The sequence below is a fragment of the Clarias gariepinus genome, chromosome 1 (assembly GCF_024256425.1).
Source record: "Clarias gariepinus isolate MV-2021 ecotype Netherlands chromosome 1, CGAR_prim_01v2, whole genome shotgun sequence".
NCBI classification, from domain to species: Eukaryota; Metazoa; Chordata; class Actinopteri; order Siluriformes; family Clariidae; genus Clarias; species Clarias gariepinus.
In genome coordinates, this window is record NC_071100.1 from 47,532,473 (window position 1) to 47,554,543 (window position 22,071).

At 38.0% G+C, this 22,071-nt stretch overlaps 1 protein-coding gene across 1 annotated transcript in view; it reads right to left on the reverse strand.

The window, feature by feature from the left end:
- The window catches only part of LOC128521668 (uncharacterized), a 53,622-nt gene that overhangs the window by 16,170 nt on the left and 15,381 nt on the right, over positions 1–22,071 (reverse strand). Inside the window, exons 2-5 of the mRNA XM_053495554.1 lie at positions 15,778–15,837; positions 5,725–5,775; positions 4,828–4,887; positions 3,610–3,660 (exon numbers count right to left, since the gene is read on the reverse strand). Of these exons, the coding sequence (XP_053351529.1) occupies positions 3,610–3,660; positions 4,828–4,887; positions 5,725–5,775; positions 15,778–15,837 (222 nt within the window). The remainder of the gene's footprint in view (positions 1–3,609; positions 3,661–4,827; positions 4,888–5,724; positions 5,776–15,777; positions 15,838–22,071) is intronic.

A 22,071-nucleotide genomic window follows, 5' to 3' on the forward strand; every position in this document is an offset into this window, starting at 1 on the left:
TCTTATAATGCCCACATGACATGCTGGTACAGAGCTGGACGTAGCTCATCCATGCCAATAATCCCGTGTTTGCACCCTGCGCTATAAAATACGAGTACGACGGCCATCCGCGGACAGCAGCTCCTGCCTCCGTCCGCTCGCGCTTGCTCTTCTGGGGCGCGTTCCAATTGCCCCGTTTGCATGCCGCACTTCCGCGTTGTGTGCGCGCGTCTCACTCACACCGCGTAGTAAAATCCACTGTAAACCAACAAACCCCGAGTATTTTATAGCGCGGATGAACCCGGGATCATTAGCAAGGAGAGCTCTTCTTCACTATTCATGCCTAATTCTGCAGCCCTGCTTCTTCGCATATCTGAAGGAGAGGCCGCCTAACTAGTGAGCGAGGAGCGATATTGATTTGGGCGCACGCCGTGACAGGCAAAAAAAAAAAGCTATTGTCCTAGAAAATGTAACAGATGAGGACTCTGATTAATGTGCAAAAACTATATAATAAAACTATATAAGACTACATGCCTTTATAAGACTCAACTTTTATTTAAGCGCACTCACAATAACGAAAAAAAAACGTGATTTTATAAATGTTTGAAAGCAAATAAGCTGCGCTGCTCTGTATTGTTTTTGGTGAACTTGAGCGCGTCAGAAAATGAACGCAAACGTTTTTTTTTTAAATGGTCAGAGTCAGTCTGCTTGCTGTTTTCCCGAAGCGTTTATAATCATAGTCTACTTCTGCCGGTGCGCTCTGGAAAACTTTATGCATGAGGCTGAGCGCTGATTAAAACTATGGAGTAAATTAAAGAGGAGAATCACGATGCCGAATCGAAGTCCTGAGCCCAAACCTCATTTAAATTAAATTAACAAATACTATAAGTAAAAAAAAACAATAGCCCACGTTTAGAAACCGTTTATAAATTCTTTTCGACATGAGTTGGCCCGGTGTTATGCGCCGGGAGATTTTCTGAAGCTCCGAAATCACGGGGCATTTTTTCTAAATAGATGCTATTGTTAATAACTGATGGAGGTTTTGAGCTGTATACACACACATTTTTGAGGGGTTTAAAACGAATTAGTCCGAGCAGACCTACATGAAAGGTGAGAAGTGAGTAACTGCGCGCGCTGTCGCGGTGTATATACTGTACAACACACGTTTATCAACCTACATAAAAACGCTGCCTTTAAAAAACGCTTTATAAAAACGCTGCCTTTTGTAAAGTGAAAGTACTTTACAAGAGACAAACTGCTTTATTTTAGTCATGAATTCACAATCACATCACACTCCAGCTATTATTTCCAGCCGTGGTTAAATAATGTATGAAATAATTATTAAATGCTGGACACAAACAGCAAATATAATGATTATTATAAAATGCCAGAAGAAGCTCGTGGTCATAAAATAATATTTACTTAATAATATAATATATATAGTTCATTCATGTCTTCTGATGATGTCGACACATTTTTTACGTTTTAAGTGAGATATGTTGGCATATTCACGAATCAGGACATTCGCATAGTTAAGACTATCAGATAGCCTACTATCAGGAAATTAAATTAATTTCAACACCATGTAAACCGAGACATTGCCATGTCTTTTACTGTTTTGTCCCTGTTAAAACATTACAAAAAATATATAAGAAACTTATTAAAAAATTTAAAGCACGAATTTGGGCATCTCATTTCATCATTATGAAAAAAATATGAAGCACATATACACACATTTATCATGAAAGATCTGTTGTAAAGCAAAATAAAATTCATGTTTGCTTCAGCATTGGGAACAATATTGTTTTAGACTAAGTAATTATACACAATTTCTTCGTTGTACAGTACTTGGTCCGGCGTGCGTTTAAATAAAGTCCTTCCATGCGCCATCTGGCGGATATTCAGTGAAGCACAACACATTTATTTAAATTCCCGAATGTTGCTTACGGCAAGTCGCGGCGCCGCGCGCGCTAAATTGAGGCATCCCGCGGGAAAACACACGCAGTCTTAATGACCACATCTGTAAATTATACTGACTTATGTAAGTAAGTATGTGTGCTACAGTGTTGAGTCTTATGCTAATAGTCTCTAGGAACTTTTTGATTCATTAATAAAATCAAGATATTTTCAATTGGGGGGGATTTCCTGAGCATGACCCTCTTAATTTCATTCTATGGGATGTAATATTGATGTATTTGTTGACTTGGATTTGGGCTTCCCCAAACTGTTGCCACCAAGTTGAAGGCGTGGCATTGTCCAAGATATTTTGGTATGCTAAAGCATTAAGATTGCCTTTACTGGGTATGATTATTTGGTGTTTGAAACAGCAAATACTTTTATCCATATAGTACAGCCGGGCTTCTCAAAGTCCAGACTATGGTCCGGCTCCAGACCGCATAACAAGTCACTCTGGACCCAGCCCACCACGAATAAGGAATACAATAATAAAATGTAGTGAGTGACATGTTTCCTATTTTTAATCAAAAACATTTTCTAACATTTGTTAGTTTTATAGTCTATCTGAGGATAAGATAAGGTTGGCTCACAGGGAAAAGCGAGATTTCTGCCAGGGTACAGTACATTATATCCCCTATGCAATGAGAATGTCACATTCCAAATGTGCAACAGAAAGGTCAATGTTTCCATCTAGCGACCACACCTTTTTTTTTTTTTTACCAAGGTTTAGACAGCCAATTGAATGGAGACACATGACAAGTGTGGTCACAATACAGAGCAGCACCCTTACTTTTCTCATGCTTTTTAAATGCCCATCCTCTCTGCAGCGAGATAAAACATCCCAACTTTTCAGAATACTGTAGGAGCACCATAGGTCATGTGACAAGAACCAACCAATAACTTCACTCTTTCGGTCTTCCTGAAAGAGCTGGTTAAATTCTGTTTTTTTCTTCATCCTGGAGGTATCAAAAGCACAATTTACATCCTCACTGTTACCATAGAGCGGACTATTCATAGTTTGCTTAGCAATGGCAGACGCCATGCACACCACATGGGAAAGAAGGATAAAGCGGCTTCAAACACATTTTTAGACATTACGTGAATGGCCCCTTATAGTACAGTGTAACTTTTGTTTTTAAATAATTTTATGATCTTACAGTTTCTTGTTGTTTTGTTTTTTAAGGTTTAGCCTAATCTGCATGTCTTTGGTCTGTGGGAGGAAACTGAAGAACCTGGAGGAAACCCACCAGGCACAGGGAGAGCACACTGGCTAGACGGAATTGAACCGGGTTAGAGAACAGTTAGGGAACAGGGTTATGTAGGGGTTTTTTTTCTTTCTTTTTTTATGTTGTTAGTTGCTATATCACATTAAATGTGGAAAATAATCTGCAATTATCTTTTCTGGTTTAAAACCATTACCTCAGAAAAATACTAGAAAACAAGGGTGTGTATAGTATTTACTTATTAGTAATAATTTTGATTATTCCATTTTTATCTAGACTTTTTAAATCGGTAAGCCAGGGGCCTGGCTAGAAGTTTTACTCAAAGGTTGATTTCAGACACTTTTTATAAGTTTAGCTCAAGTAAAATGATACTCTTATAATTATGACAACTCTGGTCCCCTAAACTTTCCAATTATTACTAGCTCTGAAAAAGAAAAAAAGAAATGCTTACAGATTGTTGTAATAATTGTTCCATTGATAATGAGCACTTTATTTAATGAACCTGCATGCCAGTATAAAAAAAAGACAAATAAATTAATTAAAAACACAAATGACAATAATAACAAATATAGATTTGTAGTTATATAATACACATGGTTTGGGAAAGGAGATATAACAAACAAATCTTCTCCACATCACTGGATAACAAGTGTCGTGCTACTTAGGGCACACAGTGTGCTAAGTGAAACCATGAGACATCCATGTTAACAATCCTTACTTATACCAAGTGAAGCACCGGAGAAATAAGTCACATGGTTCAGGCTGCCTCTTCTGCTCGACACAAGCTTCGGAGCTTTGGTGTCATACGTAACATCATAATTTTGTGGCTTTCAGTGTCTGCCTAGAAGCAGTCCTACTCCTCGCTAAAAGTAAGAGTGGGACGTTCCATAAATATTGTTTATGTTGTATGCTAGGCTGGATTATTTTTAATCCTAAATTACCTTTCAGTGCGATTCCAATGAGTGATTCTGAGACGCATATAAATACGGTCAAAGATCTGATTGGTTAGGGCAAATAACGCTCTTCAAGTGGTTAACAAGTGTTTTGAAATTGTTCCAGAATAAATTATGCTCTTAATCCAGGGTTCCACTGTATCTTCATTAATAAAAAGTGTATAATAATATTTTTTACACATGTAAATGTAGATGCTTAATTCTGAACTTAGTCACATTACCTATTATTGGGTCGCATTACTGTGCACGTTTATACAAACAGTTTATTATTTTTCTTAGATTTAATTTTTCTAAAAGGTTTTTGTTTGGCTTTACTATATATTATTAAAGGAGGAAAATAATCTGCAATTATCTATTCTGGTTTAAAATGATTCACACAAGCAATAGAAATTTACCAGGGGTGTATAAAGTGTAATTTAGGTTATTAAATGTTTAGCTAGACTTCCATAATAAGTGAAGCAGAGAACATTTGTTCACAAGTTTTTAGGTAACCTATTTATTATAGTACCTAATAAAAATAAATTCAACTATTTTTCTGAAGCTATCCTAAAAACAAACAAACAAAAAAAAACTTTAGGGTTACTTCTAGTATAATGATAAAGTAGAAGTAGAAAACTAGCAAACATTTACCATAGGCCCATATACTCTGATAATTCTGATGCGATGCCTAAAATGCCTTCTTATGAGCTCTTAAAATGAAAAAATAAAATGCTTACCAGGGTTTGTAGAACTTGTTTTATTTTGAATAAGAAAGGAAACAAGAAAGGTTCCATGTGCTTGCATCAAAAAATAAGAATAAAACAATAATTAATTAAAAATGCAAAAGACAATACTTACAAATGTAGATTTAGTATAGTAAAGTTTAACTAAATCTATCCCTGACATTTTGCATTAAACATAAGATACTACTGGCTAAGAGGTAGCATATGTGTAGATACAGTATGTGTTGACTTTAAACTTAAGTACCAATTTTCACTCTTAGACACACAAGTAGCAAGCACTATTTTAAATGTTAGTATCTGTTTTGATGTAAAACATTTGTATTTTAAGTAAGTGGACTTCACTTTCTTATTTTTTTCTGTAATTAGATATCTTTTTCTATGTTTAAGGTCATATAGCAAATAATACAATTCATGTTAAGTGCCAATAAAAAAAATTGGGATATGGGTGAAAAAAAAAATGGCAAGAACCTTTGTGCATAAGTATGCACACCTTTTAAGTAATACTCAAATTATACTGACTTATATTACAGAGGGAATCAAATCCGGGTCCTTTAGGTGCAAGGTGACAGTGCTAACTAGGCCAACATGCTGCCACAAACAGAGTTATGTAGGTTTTTTTTCTTATTTTTATTTCTCTAAAATGTTTCTGTTTGGTTTTAACTTAAATGTTGTTAGTTGCTATATGACATTAAATGTGTAAAATAATATGCAATTGCCTTTTCTGGTTTAAAATTATTACCTCAGACACTTTTTGAAAGTTTAGCTCAAGTCCAATGATAATGTAGCTTATGCAAACTAGAAAACAGTCCCCTAAGTCTGGTCCCCTAAGCTTTCTATTATTACTAGCTTACTAGCTAATTAGCTCTGAAAAAGAAAAGATAAAATGCTTACAGTTTGTTGTAATAATTGTTTCATTGCTAATGAACACTTCATTTAATGAACCTGCATGCCAGTATAAAAAAGACAAATAAATTAATTAAAAACACAAATGACAATAATAACAAATATAGATTTGTAATTGTATAATACACATGGTTTAGGAAAGGAGATATGACAAACAAATCTTCTCCACAGCCAAGATATAAGAGATTGTTGAGAACATTGCAAGTCCCATGATTAATATGAACATGCAGCTGCACGTACTATTACATTCATCATTTGTGAGTGTGTGTTGTTTAAAAATACAAGGAAATGTTTGTGCACATATTTAGCATCTATGGGGAAAGTACAAAATGCCCCCCCTCCAAAAAATTAAAAATTACTTAAAAATATTCCCAAATAGTCCTTCTCTTTCTTGATGGCTTCATTCAAATATAATCACTGGATAACAAGTGTCGTGCTACTCAAGGCACACAGTGTGCTAAGTGAAACCATGAGACATCCATGTTAACAATCCTTACTTATACCAAGTGAAGCGCCTAAGGAATGAGTAACATGGTTCAGGCTGCCCCTTCTGCTCGACACAAGCTTTGGAGATTTGGTGTCATACGTAACATCATAATTTTCTGGCTTTCAGTGTCTGCCTAGAAGCAGTCCTATTCCTTGCTAAAAGTAAGAGTAGGACGTTTCATGAATATTTTTTATGTTGTATGCTAGGTTGGATTATTTTTTAGTCCTAAATTAACTTACACTGCAATTCCAATGAGTGATTCTGAGATGTTTTTAAATATGGTCAAGTATCTGATTGGTTAGGGCAAATAACGCTCTTCAAAAGGTTCCACAGAATAATGCAACCATTATTCTGTGGGGGGAGGGCGCAATCCAGTGTCTTCTTGTGCCAGTCCCAAGTCTGAATAAATACAGAGGGTTGTGTCAGGAAGGGCATCCGACATAAAACATTTGCCAAATCAATGATGCGAATCACAAATATTATTCCCATTCCAGATCGGTCGTGGTTAACAACGACCGCCACTGGTGCTGTTGACCTACAGGGTGCCGGTGGAAATTGGGCTACTGTTGGTCGAAGAAGGAGAGGAGGAAGGTGTGTTCGAAAGCAGAGAGAGAAGAGGAAAGGCAAGAGTTTAGGAGTGATAGTAGGGACTTTGCATGTTGGGACCATGACAAGGAAGGGAGTTGGTTGATATGATGCAGAGAAGGAAGGTGGATATACTGTGTGTACAGGAGACCAGGTGGAAAGGTAGCAAGGCCAGAAGCTTAGGAGCAGGGTTCAAATTGTTTTACCATGGTGTGGATAGGAAAAGAAATGAAGTAGGAGTTATTCTGAAAGAGGAGTTTGTAAGGAATGTTTTAGAGGTGAAGAGAGTATCAGATAGGGTAATGAGTCTGAAGCTGGAAATTGAAGAGATAATGTTCAATGTTGTTAGTGGTTATGCCCCACAGGTAGGATGTGAGTTAGAAGAGAAGGAGACATTCTGGAGTGAGTTAGATGAAGTGATGCAGAGCATCCCAAGAGGTGATTGGTGCAGACTTCAATGGACATGTTGGGAAGGGAACAGAGGTGATGAAAATGTAATGGGCAGGTTTGGTCTTTGGGACAGGAATGTAAAAGGACAGATGTGGTGGACTTTGCAAAGAGGATGGAAATGGCAGTAGTAAATACTTTCTTCCAGAAGAGTCAGGAACATAGGGTGACATATAAGAGTGGAGGCAGAAGCATTTAGGTGGACTACATCTTGTGTCGACGCTGTAATCTGAAAGAGATCAGTGACTGCAAAGTGTTGGTAGGGGAGAGTGTAGCCAGACAACACAGAATAGTAGTGTGTAAAAAATAAAGTTAGTTGGTGTAAGAGAAGAGGATGCAGAGGATGAGGTCAGATAGAGGCAGATGATTCGCTGTGTGTGAGAGAGAGAGAGAGGTGTCAGTGAAACAGAGGCTCAGCTGAAAAATGTTAGGCACATCAGTCACTTAACCTCAAATAAAAGATATTTCTGAGTGTTATGATATAGTTGTAAAATAACAGATGTACAATCGGTGCGCACTGAATACCAAACCTAAACCAGGCACGAGGATTAATAAACCAAGGTAGCCCCATACCTGTTTTTTTTAAATAAAAATACCAAAGAATATTATTGTGTATAGACTGATTAAAAACAATGCAATTTATGTGATTATAAGGAAAATCTTGATTTCTTCCATTCCAAGGATTAAAAAAGGTAACAATGTCAACTTTAGAATCTAGAATCCAGAAGATTAAATTTACACAAATTTAAATCACTGAACGTCTCCAGAAGAGCCTCAGATTCAAGAGGTTTTTAAAGTGTGGAGAGGTGTATTTCAGTTTCTTTAAATGTATAGGTGAGAACAGTTGATTCACACCTGGGGAGGGTGAATAATTTGCATTTGAATGTTGTCTGGCATCAGGGGCGGACTGGCCATCGGGAGCACCGGGACATTTCCCGGTGGCCTGACGGTCGTTCTGGCCTGCCGGCTGCCACTGTGCAGACGACCAGCCTGGCATGTAATAGGCTGGTGTATAACTACGAATTAATTGACGGATCTCTCAATCTACGAATCAGGCAATGGAAAGGGAGGGGAAGATTAGAAGATCAGGAGGGAAAATTACACTCCCACATCACATGACCCAACGTCAGCGACGCACTGCCTAATATCTGGCTATATCCAGAGACAGGGTATATCTGACTAAATCGTTCAAAAAATGGAGCGTAAACGCAAAGGAGGAGCAGAGAGTCAGCGTAAAAAAAAAAAAAAAAAGCCCTGGCCGCAGACGCAGCAAGCTGCTGCAAAATCCCAGCCATGTTCGCTAGTAAGGGAACAGGTCGGTCAGGATTACATTTACATTATATTTATAATAATTTGGCAGACGAACACTTTCATCCAAATCACTTAGATCATCACAATCGATAAAACTAAACCAACAAACGAGCAACAATTTGATGCATTTGATATACTAGAGTTGAGCGCTGAAAATACATAAAATGTAAATATTTCAACATGTGTCTCTTATTATCTCTTTTAAAAAGGCAATTTTCTATTTGTCATTGGTTTGGTAGTATAAATGGTGGGTTATTAAGGGTATATATTAAGGGTTATTTTTTTATTCATTTATAATGCATCTGGTAGTCTACCTGTTACAATAATAGGGTTAGCCTACAAGTTTATCAGTCCAGTAGATTACACGAATAGCGTGGTGGTGACTGCAGCAGCAGAGGTGGCCTGGGAGTGGAGTCAAATTCCAGGCCTGAATTATTGTCCCAGTCCGCCACTGTCTGGCATTGTAAAGCGCACACAGTAACACTAAAAGAACAACAACCTAGGATTAATTGGAATACAAATCTTACAATGCCCACATCAGTGGCGGACTGGCCATCTGGAGCACCAGAGTTTTCCCGGTGGGCCGCTGGGCAATGTGGCCCGGCCCACTCAGTACACAAATATATAAAAAATGACAGAAACCATCTTTTCTACGCATATGGATGAGTGCGGATGATCGCACGGGTGCCGCCGACAAAGAGCGTGTGTTTTATGTCACCGCGCATGTGGATGTATTGCCCTTCCTTAATATTAATTACTTTGGTATATTTTATCTGTGTTCTGAAAAGGTATCACTGAACATATATAACATATATATATTTGTAAAACAAAGAAACAAAGAAAAGAACAATAAGACAAACAACAAAAAAATACAATATTTTCAGTGACCAGTAGCACCAGTCTCACAGAGACCCATGAGGCTTATAAACAGTTTGACAGCAAAATGAGACATTCTGGCAGTATTGTGATTTTTTTTGTTATTAAATTTAAAAGATGCAAGACAATACTACCAAAATGTATAATTTACAGGCTTTGTCTGGACAAACCCCTCCTATCTCTCGCTTCTTTGATCCCTGCGGTGCGTTCCATTTGCCCTGCTTGCATGCCGCACTTCCGCGTTGTTGCGCGCACGTCGCAATCACACCGCGTAGTAAAATCCCCTGTAACCCAACAAACCCAGAGTATTTTATAGCGCGGGGTGCAAGCCCGGGATCATTAGCAAGGATAGCTCACCAGCCGTGCCTAATTCCGCAACCCTGCTCTTTCGCATATCTTAAGGGGAGGACGCCTAACTAGTGAGTGAGAAGCGATTTTGATTTGGGCGTACGCCGTGACAGGCTGAAAAAACTGTGGTCTTTAAAAAATGTAACAGATGAGGACTCAGATTAATGTGCAAAAACTATATAATAAAACTATATAAGCCTATATGGCCTTTATAAGACTCTACCTTTATTTAAGCCTACTCACGATACAATTTTTTTTTAACGATTTTGTATATGTTTGGAAGCAAATAAGGTGCGGTGTTCTGTATTGTTTTTGGTGAACTTGAGCGCGTCAAAAAATGAACGCAAACGTTTTTTTAAATGGTTAGAGTCAGTCTGCTTGCTGTTTTTCCCGACTCATTCATAATTATCAGTCAATCAGTCAATCAGTCTACTTCTGCCGGTGCGCTCTGGAAAACTTCATGCATGCCGCTTTAGCGCTGATTTAGATTATGTAGGAAATTAAAGAGGGGGATCACGATGCAGAAGAAAAAAAAGTCCTGAGCCCAAACCTCATTTAAATTAATTTAACAAATATTATAAGTAAAAAACAATAGCCCTCGTTTAGAAAATATTAATAAATTCTTTCCGACATGAGTTGGCCCAGTGTTATGCGCAGAGCGCTGGGAGATTCCCTGAAGCTCCGAAATCTCTGGGGCATTTTTTCTAAATAGACGCTTCTTTAATAACTGATGGAGGTTTTGAGCTGTATATACACGAATTCCTGCCTAAACTACTCTTAAAACTACCCCTGTGACACATTAACGGTAATATTAGAACATTTTGAAGGCTGCCATTTGGAGAAACGAGCAAGTAATTAATAAACCAGTTGTTGGGTCAGATACAGAGATGCGCTATATAACAGTTTATACTTTGTACAAATCAAATTGTCAGCTAGTGAACTTGATCTAAACAACATTTAACCAATGTTTTTTTTTTTTTTTTTACTCATTATTGTACAGTACATATTAATAGGTCTGGTTCAGATTTTTCATATTTGTTGTGTGAAGTACTCATGTGATAATTACCATCACTATTGTATTTACAGCGATGAATGAAAATGTCACTTTGCGCCACCTGGCGGCCATTTTATGAATGACTTTGAAATGCAACTGATTTATTTTGGCCACTGTCGTCTTTACACGGCGATGAGCGCGACGGTAATAACCATTCAAATTGGGTTACCACTGTAGTGTCTCGCATCTGTTCTAGTAGGACTTTTATTAATGTCTTCACGTAACAACCACAATTATTTTTTTTTATTTTACTAAGGTTTAGACAGTAATTGTGAGGGTTGCCCATCAGAGGCCACTGTGTTTATTTAGTAGCTTTTGTTGGTAGACTCAGTTTCCCAGAAGGCACTTCGCTCAGGTGATGCAGGTGCTCACCTGAACGAGGTAGCTCATTAGTCACGTAATAAATAGCTGGTTGTTCTGGGAAACTGAGTCGAGCATTAATGTGAGTTCTGTTAAGTGGGTTCTTTGATTATGTTCTGTTTTAGTTTGTTTAGTTATAGTTGGCATTTGGTTTCTGGAGCCTTTTAAGTTTGCATTAGTATGTCTTTGTCTCTGTGTCTCCTAGCAGGATTAGCCCCTAGGAGAATTAGCCTTGTGTGTGTAAACTTGTGTAACCTCCTTTGCATGTGTAGTTCTTAGTCTGTATAAATACTAATCAGTGCACTACTAACCTGTTTAGCTCTTAGCCTGTTTAGGAACTAACCTGTTTAGCCACTAACCTTTAGAGTTCTTAGTCTGTTTTATATCTAGTCTGCTGTGTACGTAGTCTGTTCATCCCTTGGGTCTTTGGCTACTAGCCTGTTTAGCAATTAGTCTGTTTAGCAGTAATACCATTTCTAAGACTAGGCTGCTATGCATATTGGTTAAGAAGACGTTCACATGTCACATCTTTTGCCTATTTAACTGTATTATTTTTAATGGAGACAAATAACAAGCGTGGTCACAATACAGAGCGACACCTTCGCTCTGTTCATGTGTTTTAAATGCAGCAAGACAAAACATCTCAATTTTTCAGAATACTGCAGGAGCACCGCAGGAAATGTAACAAGTACCAACCAATTAGTTTTACATCATGTAACTTCCTCGTCATCATGGAGTGCACCATTCGTGGTTTGCTTAGCAATGGCAGACGTAGCAATGGCAGACATTATGACACCACTTGAGAGGAGAAATCAGTTTTAAAGGCGTTTAAGACGTGACGTGAATGGTTCCTTATAGTACACTGTATCTTTTGCTTTAAAATCATTTAGATATTACAGTTTTTTGTTGTGTTCTTCCTTTAGGTTAATTTAATTAGTTTATTCAGACATAAAAGCAAATACACTTTGTATATTTACTTTGTTTCTGCATAAAAATTATCTCGAGTTACTTTGCTGTAACCCTGTTCCCTAAAAAAGCAGGAACGAGATGCTGCGTGAAAACGCTATGGGAACGTCTCTTCGTTCGCGGGTTGTGAAGCACGTGTGTGTCAAACATGCCAAAAATTTTGGCTTATATAACCTTGGTCAGGTGACGTCAACCGATGAGGTGCACCTGCAGGTTATAAAAAGAAGTAAACCGGAAACATCCTTAGGTCAATTTTGAAAGGATGTCCAGTCGCGTCCGCAGTGCGGCATTGGAGCGCAGCATCTCATTCCCGCTTTTTTAGGGAACAGGGTTACAGCAAAGTTACCCGAGACGTTCCCTTTCAAAAGCTACACTCGATGCTGCGTGAAAATGCTATGGAAAAGAGAAAACCAACTCCGCCATAACATGAAAACCAACTCCACCAACTCCAAGTGTCTGGACCCCCAGGGTTGTGTAGTGTGCGCACAGTCCCCCCAAGGAGTCTTAGACATAATTCTGGGATGCTGACTCGAGGACCCGAGAGCCTGGCATCCAACTATGTAATCTGACAAATGTTTTGCGGAAAGGGCAACCCCTTGACACATTTGTGTGACACAAATGCCGCATGACACACTTGGGTACACCTCTTGCCAGAGCATGTGATGAGGCAAGCTTCCTGGTCACATGGGCCCTAATCACTATAGGCGAAGTGTGCAACGCGCCTCATAGGCTAGGGAACTAGCATCTCTCACCCAACTTGTCTAGTGGCGGCAGCCCTACGCCTTCAAAGGTGCTCACTGTGGTTTTACAGAAGTGGAAACCATGCTGTTGAAACATAGAGGATGATCAGTGATTGAATCATGTAGCCAGGGAGACATGCCTGGCAGTAGCTTCCACGCTGCTGGTTTCTCTGAAAGAGGTAGCAGCTTTGTTGCTTTAGCTAGGCGGATGGGCAGTGGTGGTGGCTGTTAGGTGTTCGGTGTCCTGAAATATGGCAGGAGGGAACACCTTTGTCAGAGACTGCTGTCTCCTGAAACACCAATGGTGGCGGGAAATTAACACCGGTCTCCTAGGGGTACCAGGAAGGAGATTAATTCCATCACGGAATTCTATGCACTCCTCCCTGAGAGATACCCTCACGGTCCTGAGGACCTTCTCCTCTCAGAGATAATGGTCCTCAGGTCAGATTTCCTCATGGCAGATTGTGAAGCGCGGCACTCTTCTTCTGAATTGTACGCCTCGGGGAAGCTAGGCCTGGTCAGGACTGGGTGGCCGACAGTCCCGACTGTTGAGCTTGGCGGGAAGAAACCTGACAAAGGTTTCTTCATGAAGTTTGCCTCCCAAAACCTATTGATGACGGTGCTAACGGCGTCACCGAACAGGCCGGAAGGCGAGATGGGGAAAGCACAACCCTTGTCCTTGATGCCTGTGAGATTAAGCCACAGATGTCTCTTTGTAGACACTATGGCAGCCATAGAGCGGCCAATATCACAGGCCGCCTGCTTGGTTGCCCTGAGAGACAGGTCTGTGGCTTGGCGTAACTTAAAAAATACCGCTTTGTTAATGACCCCACTAGTGCTCAGGTCATTTTTTACAAGTCAGCCTGGTATGACAACTATGGTGTGCACAGCAGAACCAGCTTGACCTGCTGCCTGAAAAGCCTTCCCCACTAGCGAAGTGTCATGTCAGGCTTGGAGGGGAGCGTGGGCTTTTCCAGGGGAGAATATGTCCCAGGAGAGAGAAAGCCTGCAAGCGTCTCCTCTATCTGGGGCATCATCATGTAACTTCGTGCCTTTGCATCCACGACATTAGAATAAATCGATGTTGATGGCACAAAAATACTAGACAAATATGGCCATTTTTCATAAATGGGTTAATTCGTCATGGAGATTACCAAAAAAGGAGAGAGAGCGCCAAAGAGGCTCCTCCCTCCGGACAAAAACCTGTCATCTAATTTCTAACGCTTAGGGGAGTCTTGCTCCCCTAAGAGAGCCATTCGAGGTGTAAGTGCTCAACCGCGTGTGTTACCACGTCTAATAACTCCTGATTTGCCCGCTTACTGCTAGAGGGGATCTCTGAAGCGTTAGTTGCCATGTCCGCCTGAGTGCACTTGAGAAGTGGATGGTAATAGCTCATGATCCAATGAGAGAGCGAGAGAAGGGGAGAATTCTGTCTGCTGTGCTTCCGCCAGATCAGCACACAAACCCCAGGAATTTCTATGACTTAAATGCAAATTGCTTTAAAGTTTTAAACAAAAAAGTTGCTTTGGTTTAAGCATCTAATTGCAGTCAAACTGTGGCATTTTTTCCACTAGGCTTTAATGTCATTTACTTATCACCATCTGATCTGGACCTTTGAATATTAAGTTTGAGAAGCCCTGAAATCTACTTATTTATATTATGTCTGATTTAGGAAAAGTGCGTCTGTCTAGCCAGTCTAGTTCAAAACACAGGCATGTGAAGAATATAAGAGATCGTTAGCACATTTAGGGAGTGGCTTATACTTGTCAGATATTCGTCTTTAATAATATCCTCCTATAATCCTCTTTAATGTTACTGTTGAAGTTTCTTCCTGCTCTCTTGTCCTTTTTGAAGTGCTACCAGAAACAGGGTCATGTATTTTTTTTAATTGTTATTTTCCTGAAATGTTTCTGTTTGGTTTTAATTTGAATGTTGTTAGTTGATATATCACATTAAAGGTAGAAAATAATTTGCAATTATCTTTACTGGTTTAAAATGATTACATCAGAAAAATACTAGACAACAAAGTGTAGAGTAGAATTTAGATTATTAATTTTTTATCTACTGTAGACTTCCAGAATCATTGAAGCAGACGACTCGTAAAAATTTTACTCAAAGGTTACTTTCAGAAATAAAAAAAAACTTTTAGGTAAAGTAATGAGTATATCCATGTAAAATAAATACATAAGTACATATTGCTGGGATATCCTCTTCTTGATGATGTCACTATGGTGAGCCATTATGATGACCTTCACAGTGTTCTGTGGTATGTCACACATGTTTGGTGTATTTGCTATTCTATCCTATTCGTGCTTTGTGAGCTCTTTACAAACTATGGCTTCATGGTTGTATGAAACTAAGAAGATGCTGAGAAGATCCTTTATACATGGGTTAATCAGAAAGGGTATCTATCTATCAGCAAGTATAGACCTAGAACAATAATAATGTAGTAGCCTATGTAAACTTGAAAACATTTACAGTATTTACTCTGATAATTTTGATAATACCAGTTCCCTAAACGTTGTAATTTTTAGTAGCTCTGGAAATAAAAAGATAAAATTCTTTCTTGGTGTTGTCTGAGAAGAGGCTAAAGGTTTGTTGAGATTTGCATGCAAGCATTTAAGGAAAACGGACAAAAACAAACAAACATTTCACTCACAAAATCCAGTACAAATACAACAAACATTATTAATACAATTGCAATAACCTAGTTGCATAAGTATGCACACCCATTAACTAATACTTTAGCTTGTGATCCAACTTTTAAGTGTACCTTTGTTTACTCTTGTTATAATTATAGTGTAGATACACTCCAGATTCCCTTATATTTTTAAAATTTTAATAAGAAATAAAAGGTTTATTTGTACTTGGTGGTGTTGTAGAATTAAGAGCAGGCAAAGATGAGTCTGTGTTCGATGTTCCCTGCACTGTGGATTAATTTTTTAAAACAAATAAAAAAGCAGACAAAAAATACACAAAAGACAATTATTACAAATATAGACTTTATGTTATATTTTATAGTTATGTATAATTCAATTTATCCCTAATTTCATTTTTTAATTACTCCATTAAGAGTCTATGCAAATGTCTTAATTATTAATCAAGTAAAGTTTTAATTGATTGTCAGAGATTGGTAGATTGGTATTTGTATTCTCTCCAGCTTGATTAGAGCTCCAGTCCCATAACATGATGCTTTTAGTATAGTGCTTCATTGTAAACAGTTACAGTATATACTCCAATACCTCTGATAACTCTGGTTCCCTGCACTCAGAAAGTACAGTATAACAGTGCCAAAAGTCCTTGAAGCAAAAGAGCATGTTAAATTACATGAACTGAACAAAAACTCGTTTCAGTAAAAATGTTTAAATTCTTCTGCACTGCAATTTGAACTAAATTGAAAATGTAATTTAGTCATTAAAAATTCAATGCAAAAAAATTAAAATTACTAAACACCACGCTCATTCTACATCTGAGCAGTTGAGTGTTAAGGGCCTTGCTCAAGGACGCAACAAGGACAACATTGTGGTGAGGGGGTTTAAACATGGGACCCTTCGGGACAATAGTCTAATTCTTTAACCTCTGAGCTATTCCCGTTATAAAACAGTATGCTCACTTGGAAGTTTTTTCCCCTTAATATGTTAGATTTGCCATATAAAGTCATGTGTAAATGTTAGTTCCCCCTCTATTAATTATGTCCTTTTTTGTATGAAATATAACCAAAATAATCTAATCATAGCAGGTTTTAGAAATAGGCAAATTCACCCTCAGACAGTTTTTTTTTCATGTGATCACAACTGAACCAATGTTTTTTCTTTCTCTTGTGCTGTGGAATTGTGGGTAATCGTCTCCCCTGCTTGTGTATTTGTTAAGCTAAGAACACCTAGGTTACGCTAAAAGCGTCTATGTACGCTAAAAGCACCTATGTCACATTCAGAGCGCTTATGTTATGCTATGAGAGCCTATGGTTAGCTATGGCTAAGTTTATAGTTTCAGGTGTTTGTTTTTTTCTTTGCTTGGTTTCATGATTATGTTTGTATGGTAAATAAAGACTCATTACCAGAAACCCCTTTGCGCATATGCCTGCCTACCTGCCCACGGCAACAACATCAGCCACAATACCACCCAGTTCTTGACAGCTCGGTCTTACTGCGCATCTCTTAATGCAACAGCAAGTCTCATTAGAGACTTTTAAGGTCCATTTTTCTCTCTCTGTGTATCAGTCTGCTGTTGTGTGTGTGCATGCACAGCATTGGACACCTTGCTCATTTACACACACCCCTCCTCCTCTCACCTTTACACAAACACAAACACACACACACCTCCTCTTGCCTACACACACACCTCCTCTTGCCTTCACAGTTTCTTTCTGCCCTCTTGTCCTTTTTGAAGTGCTACCACAAACAGGGTTATTTATTTTTTTTATTGTAATTTTCCTGAAATGTTTCTGTTTAGTTTTAATTTGAATGTTGTTAGTTGATATATCACATTAAAGGTAGAAAATAATTTGCAATTATCTTTACTGGTTTAAAATTATTACATAAGAAAAATACTAGACAACAATGGTGTGTAGAGTAGAATTTAGATTATTAATTTTTTATCTACTTTAGACTTCCAGAATCATTCCAGAATCTATCTATCAGCAAGTATAGACCTAGAACAATAATAATGTAGTAGCCTATGTAAACTTGAAAACATTTACAGTATTTACTCTGATAATTTTGATAATACCAGTTCCCTAAACGTTGTAATTTTTAGTAGCTCTGGAAATAAAAAGATACAATTCTTACTTGGTGTTGTCTGAGAAGAGGCTGAAGGTTTGTTGAGATTTGCATGCAAGCATTTAAGGAAAACAGACAAAAACAAACAAACATTTTACTCACAAAATTCAGTACAAATACAACAAACATTATTAATACAATTGGAATAACCTAGTTGCATAAGTATGCACACCCATTAACTAATACTTTAGCTTGTGATCCAGCGCTTAATATTTCAAGTGTACCTTTGTTTACTCTTGTTATAATTATAGTGTAGATACACTTCAGATTTCCTTATATTTTTAAAATTTTAACAAGAAATAAAATGTTTATTTATATTTGGTGGTGTTGTAGAATTAACAGCAAGCAAAGATGAGTCTGTGTTCAATGTTCCCTGCACTGTGGATTCATTTTTTTAAACAGATAAAAAAGCAGACAAAAAATACACAAAAGACAATTATTACAAATATAGACTTTATGTTATATTTTATAGTTATGTATAATTTAATTTATCCCCAATTTCATTTTTTAATTACTCAATTAAGAGTCTATGCAAATGTCTTAATTATTAATCAAGTAAAGTTTTAATTGATTGTCAGAGATTGGTAGATTGGTATTTGGATTCTCTCCAGCTTGATTAGAGCTCCAGTCCCATAACATGATGCTTTCAGTACCATGCTTCATTGTGAACAGTTACAGTATATACTCCAATACCTCTGATAACTTTGGTTCCCTGCACTCAGAAAGTATAACAGTGCCAAAAGTCCTTGAATCAAAAGAGCATGTTAAATTACATGAACTGAACAAAAACTTGTTTTAATAAAAATGTTTAAATTCATCTGCACTGCAATTTGAACTAAATTGAAAATGTAATTTAGTCATTAAAAATTCAATGCAAAAATATAAAAATTACTAAACACCACGCTCATTCTACATCTGAGCAGTTGAGGGTTAAGGGCCTTGCTCAAGGATGCAACAAGGGCAACATTGTGGTGAGGGGGTTTAAACATGGGACCCTTCCGGACAATAGTCTAATTCTTTAACCTCTGAGCTATTCCCGTTATAAAACAGTATGCTCACTTGGAAGTTTTTCCCCTTAATATGTTAGATTTGCCATATAAAGTCATGTGTAAATGTTAGTTCCCCCTCTATTAATTATGTCATTTTTTGTATGAAATATAACCAAAATAATCTGATCATAGCAGGTTTTAGAAATAGGCAAATTCACCCTCAGACATGCGAATAACATAACTTTTTTTTCGCAAAGCAATTATTTATTTACCTAATGAACCCCAAATGAAATGCAGGTAGTATTAAGCACCCCAAATCCAATATCTTTTAGACAGCTTGTAGAAGCAATACCTTCACATAATCTTTTTCTGTACAGTGGAACTTGGATTGCATGTAACAGTTTGCGAGTGTTCCACAAGACGAGCAAATATTTTTTTTCATACATTTTGACTTGAATATCGATAACCTTGGTTTATATCAATAAGTAATCAGTAATTAAAATAAGTAATACGAATATCAATAAGTCTTGGTCTACGCATGCGTTTCTTGTTTTGATGGTAATCGTCATGTGATCACAACTGAGCCAATGTTTTTTCTTTCTCTTGTGCTGTGGAATTGTGGGTAATCGTCTCCCCTGCTCGTGTATTTGTTACGCTAAGAGCACCTACATTAAGCTAAGAACACCTACGTTAAGCTAAAAGCATCTATGCACGCTAAAAGCACCTATGTCACATTAAGAGCGCTTATGGTATGCTTTTAGAGCCTATGTTATGCTATGAGAGTCTTTGGTTAGCTATGGCTGAGTTTATAGTTTTAGGTGTTTGTTAGTTTTTTTTGTTTGCTTTGTTTCATGATTATGTTTGTATGGTAAATAAAGACTCATTACCAGAAACCCCTTTGCGCCTATGCCTGCCCACCTGCCCATGGCAACAACATCAGCCACAATACCACCCATTTCTTGACAGCTCGGTCTTATTGCGCATCTCTTAATGCAACAGCAAGTCTCATTGGAGACTTTTAAGGTCCGTTTTTCTCTCTTTGTGTATCAGTCTGCTGTTGTGTGTGGGCATGCACAGCATTGGACACCTTGCTCATTCACACACACCCCTCCTTCTCTCGCCTTTACACACACATAAACACACACATAAACACACACACCTCCTCTTGCCTACACACACACACCTCCTCTTGCCCACACACACACACACACACACACACACTCTGCTCTACACAGAAACACTGCTCTGTCACAATCCTTTTCGAAGGTAAAGTACAAGTTAATTTGTTTGTTTTCTTTATTTTTTCATTAGCGTGCGCTCACACAAGAGTTATATATATTTTTTGCTATTTTTTCCGATAAAATAGTCTTTCCATTAATGTGTGTTTGTGTGAAACTCAAATAAGAGAGGAGGAAGGTTTATAATGAAAGATAAGAAGAGGAAGTTCTATCTGGATTTGTTTTTGCTTTTTTTTAAAGGTAAAGTGCATGTTAATTTGTTTTTTAATTATTATTGTTTTTTTATTGAATATTGTATTAATTATTTTTAGGTTTTTATTTTTTTGGGCTGTGAAACAAAAAAAAGTTTCTTTTATTTCTTATAGGAAAATTTGCTTTGATTTACAAGTGTTTTGAGATGTGAACCCGCTTCTGAAACGAATTATATTCATAATCCAAGGTTCCACTTTATTACTTTATTAGTCTCTCACATTGTTTTAGTCCATTCTTATTTGTAACATTGCTTTACAATTCATTAAGGTTTTGGGGTATTTGCTTATGCACAGCTATGTAAATGTCCTGTCACATCATTTCAATTGGGTTGAGGTCCGGATTTTGACTAGACCATTGCAAAAACATAATTTTTTTTTATTTGTCAGCAATTCTGATGTAAATTTACTGGTCTGCTTTGGATGACTGTTCTGTTGCATGACACAATTTGGACCAAGTTTTAGCTGTCAGACAGATGGCCTCATATTTGCCTCTAGAATACTCTGGTAAACAGAGGATATCATGATCAACTCAATGTCTGCAAGATTCCCAGGTCCTGCTGCTGCAAAAACAAGCACTCCACTGCCCTGCTTGACAAATACAGGCATTTCTGCTGCAATGCTGATTGGTTTTCGCCAAACATGGTTTTGGGTATTAAGGCCAAACAACTTCACTTTGGTCTCATCTGGCCATAGGACTTTGTTGTTGTCCTTCTTGGTTTATGCCAGTTGGCATCCACCATGTCATTGGACATTGTAAAGTTAAATAAGTGAAATGGTGGAGCTGAAGTCACTCGACAAGGACGAACTGTGACATGATCAGAGTATGATGATCTCTCAATGCAGGAATACTTTCGAGTTCCTCGACAATTTCCATTGCGATCGTGGTCCTGTTTCCATAGCGGTTCTCCAACACTCTGAAGATGTCATCAGCTATGTTGTAAGAGGAAAGCCTGAGGTCTGTGGCAATCTTGATGCAATCTTTTTGATGCTGTCCACCAGTTAAATCTTTTTAAACTCAGCTGACCCTGTGGGTTCTTCTGGTCTCTGAAGGTTTTCCCAGTCCCTCTTCCACCAGAGAAACACTTTGATGCACTACTAGAGTTCCTAAAGAAAGAAGAAGAAATTCTTGAAAGGCTCGAGCAGCTCAAAATCTCAGAAAAGGCAGAAAGGCCAGAAAAGAAGTCTGAAAAGTCTACCTTCACCAGAACGACAAATAAAGTTTCAACAGAAAGTGGATGCGTCGTGTGAGGAGAAGAGAAGCATAGAGACAAAATCTTCTTCTGCAAAAAGTTCAAAGAACTAAAACGAGCAGAGAAGAAGTTGATTGTAACGGAACTGGGTGCGTGCATAAAGTGCTTGGGATGTCACAAGAATGGTGATAGGTGCAACTTTGTCTTTGCAGAAACAAAGACTGTAAAAGGAGAGCCCCGTCAGACCACCATTACATTCTTTGTCCCAAAGGGGAACTCAAGAATGTGGGTGGGGAAAGAGCCATCACCAGAGACCCCAGGAAAGGAAGTAGATTTACAAATGAGCAAGAGGAGCTTTTGGCAGAACTCTCACCAGAACTATCAGAAAAGTTCAAGAGGGCATTCACCAACAAAGCTAAGATGGTAGACTGCTCTGAGAGAGACAAAAAGGGACTTTTAGTCGGTAGTGGATTAAAAGAACTCCCTGTCATTATAATGTTAATGGAAGTAACTGCTAATGCAGGACAAAAAATTGGCACTCTGATAGATCTGGCCTCAGACACAAATTATATTACGCACAAAGCTGCTGATAGACTCAAGTTAAAAGGAAAAAAAGTTACCTTGGTGGTTCATGGGGATGGCAAGATGGCCATTAGAGTGAGCACGAAAAGGTACCTCCTCAGGATTAGAGTCAAAACTCACGAGGGGACGGTGA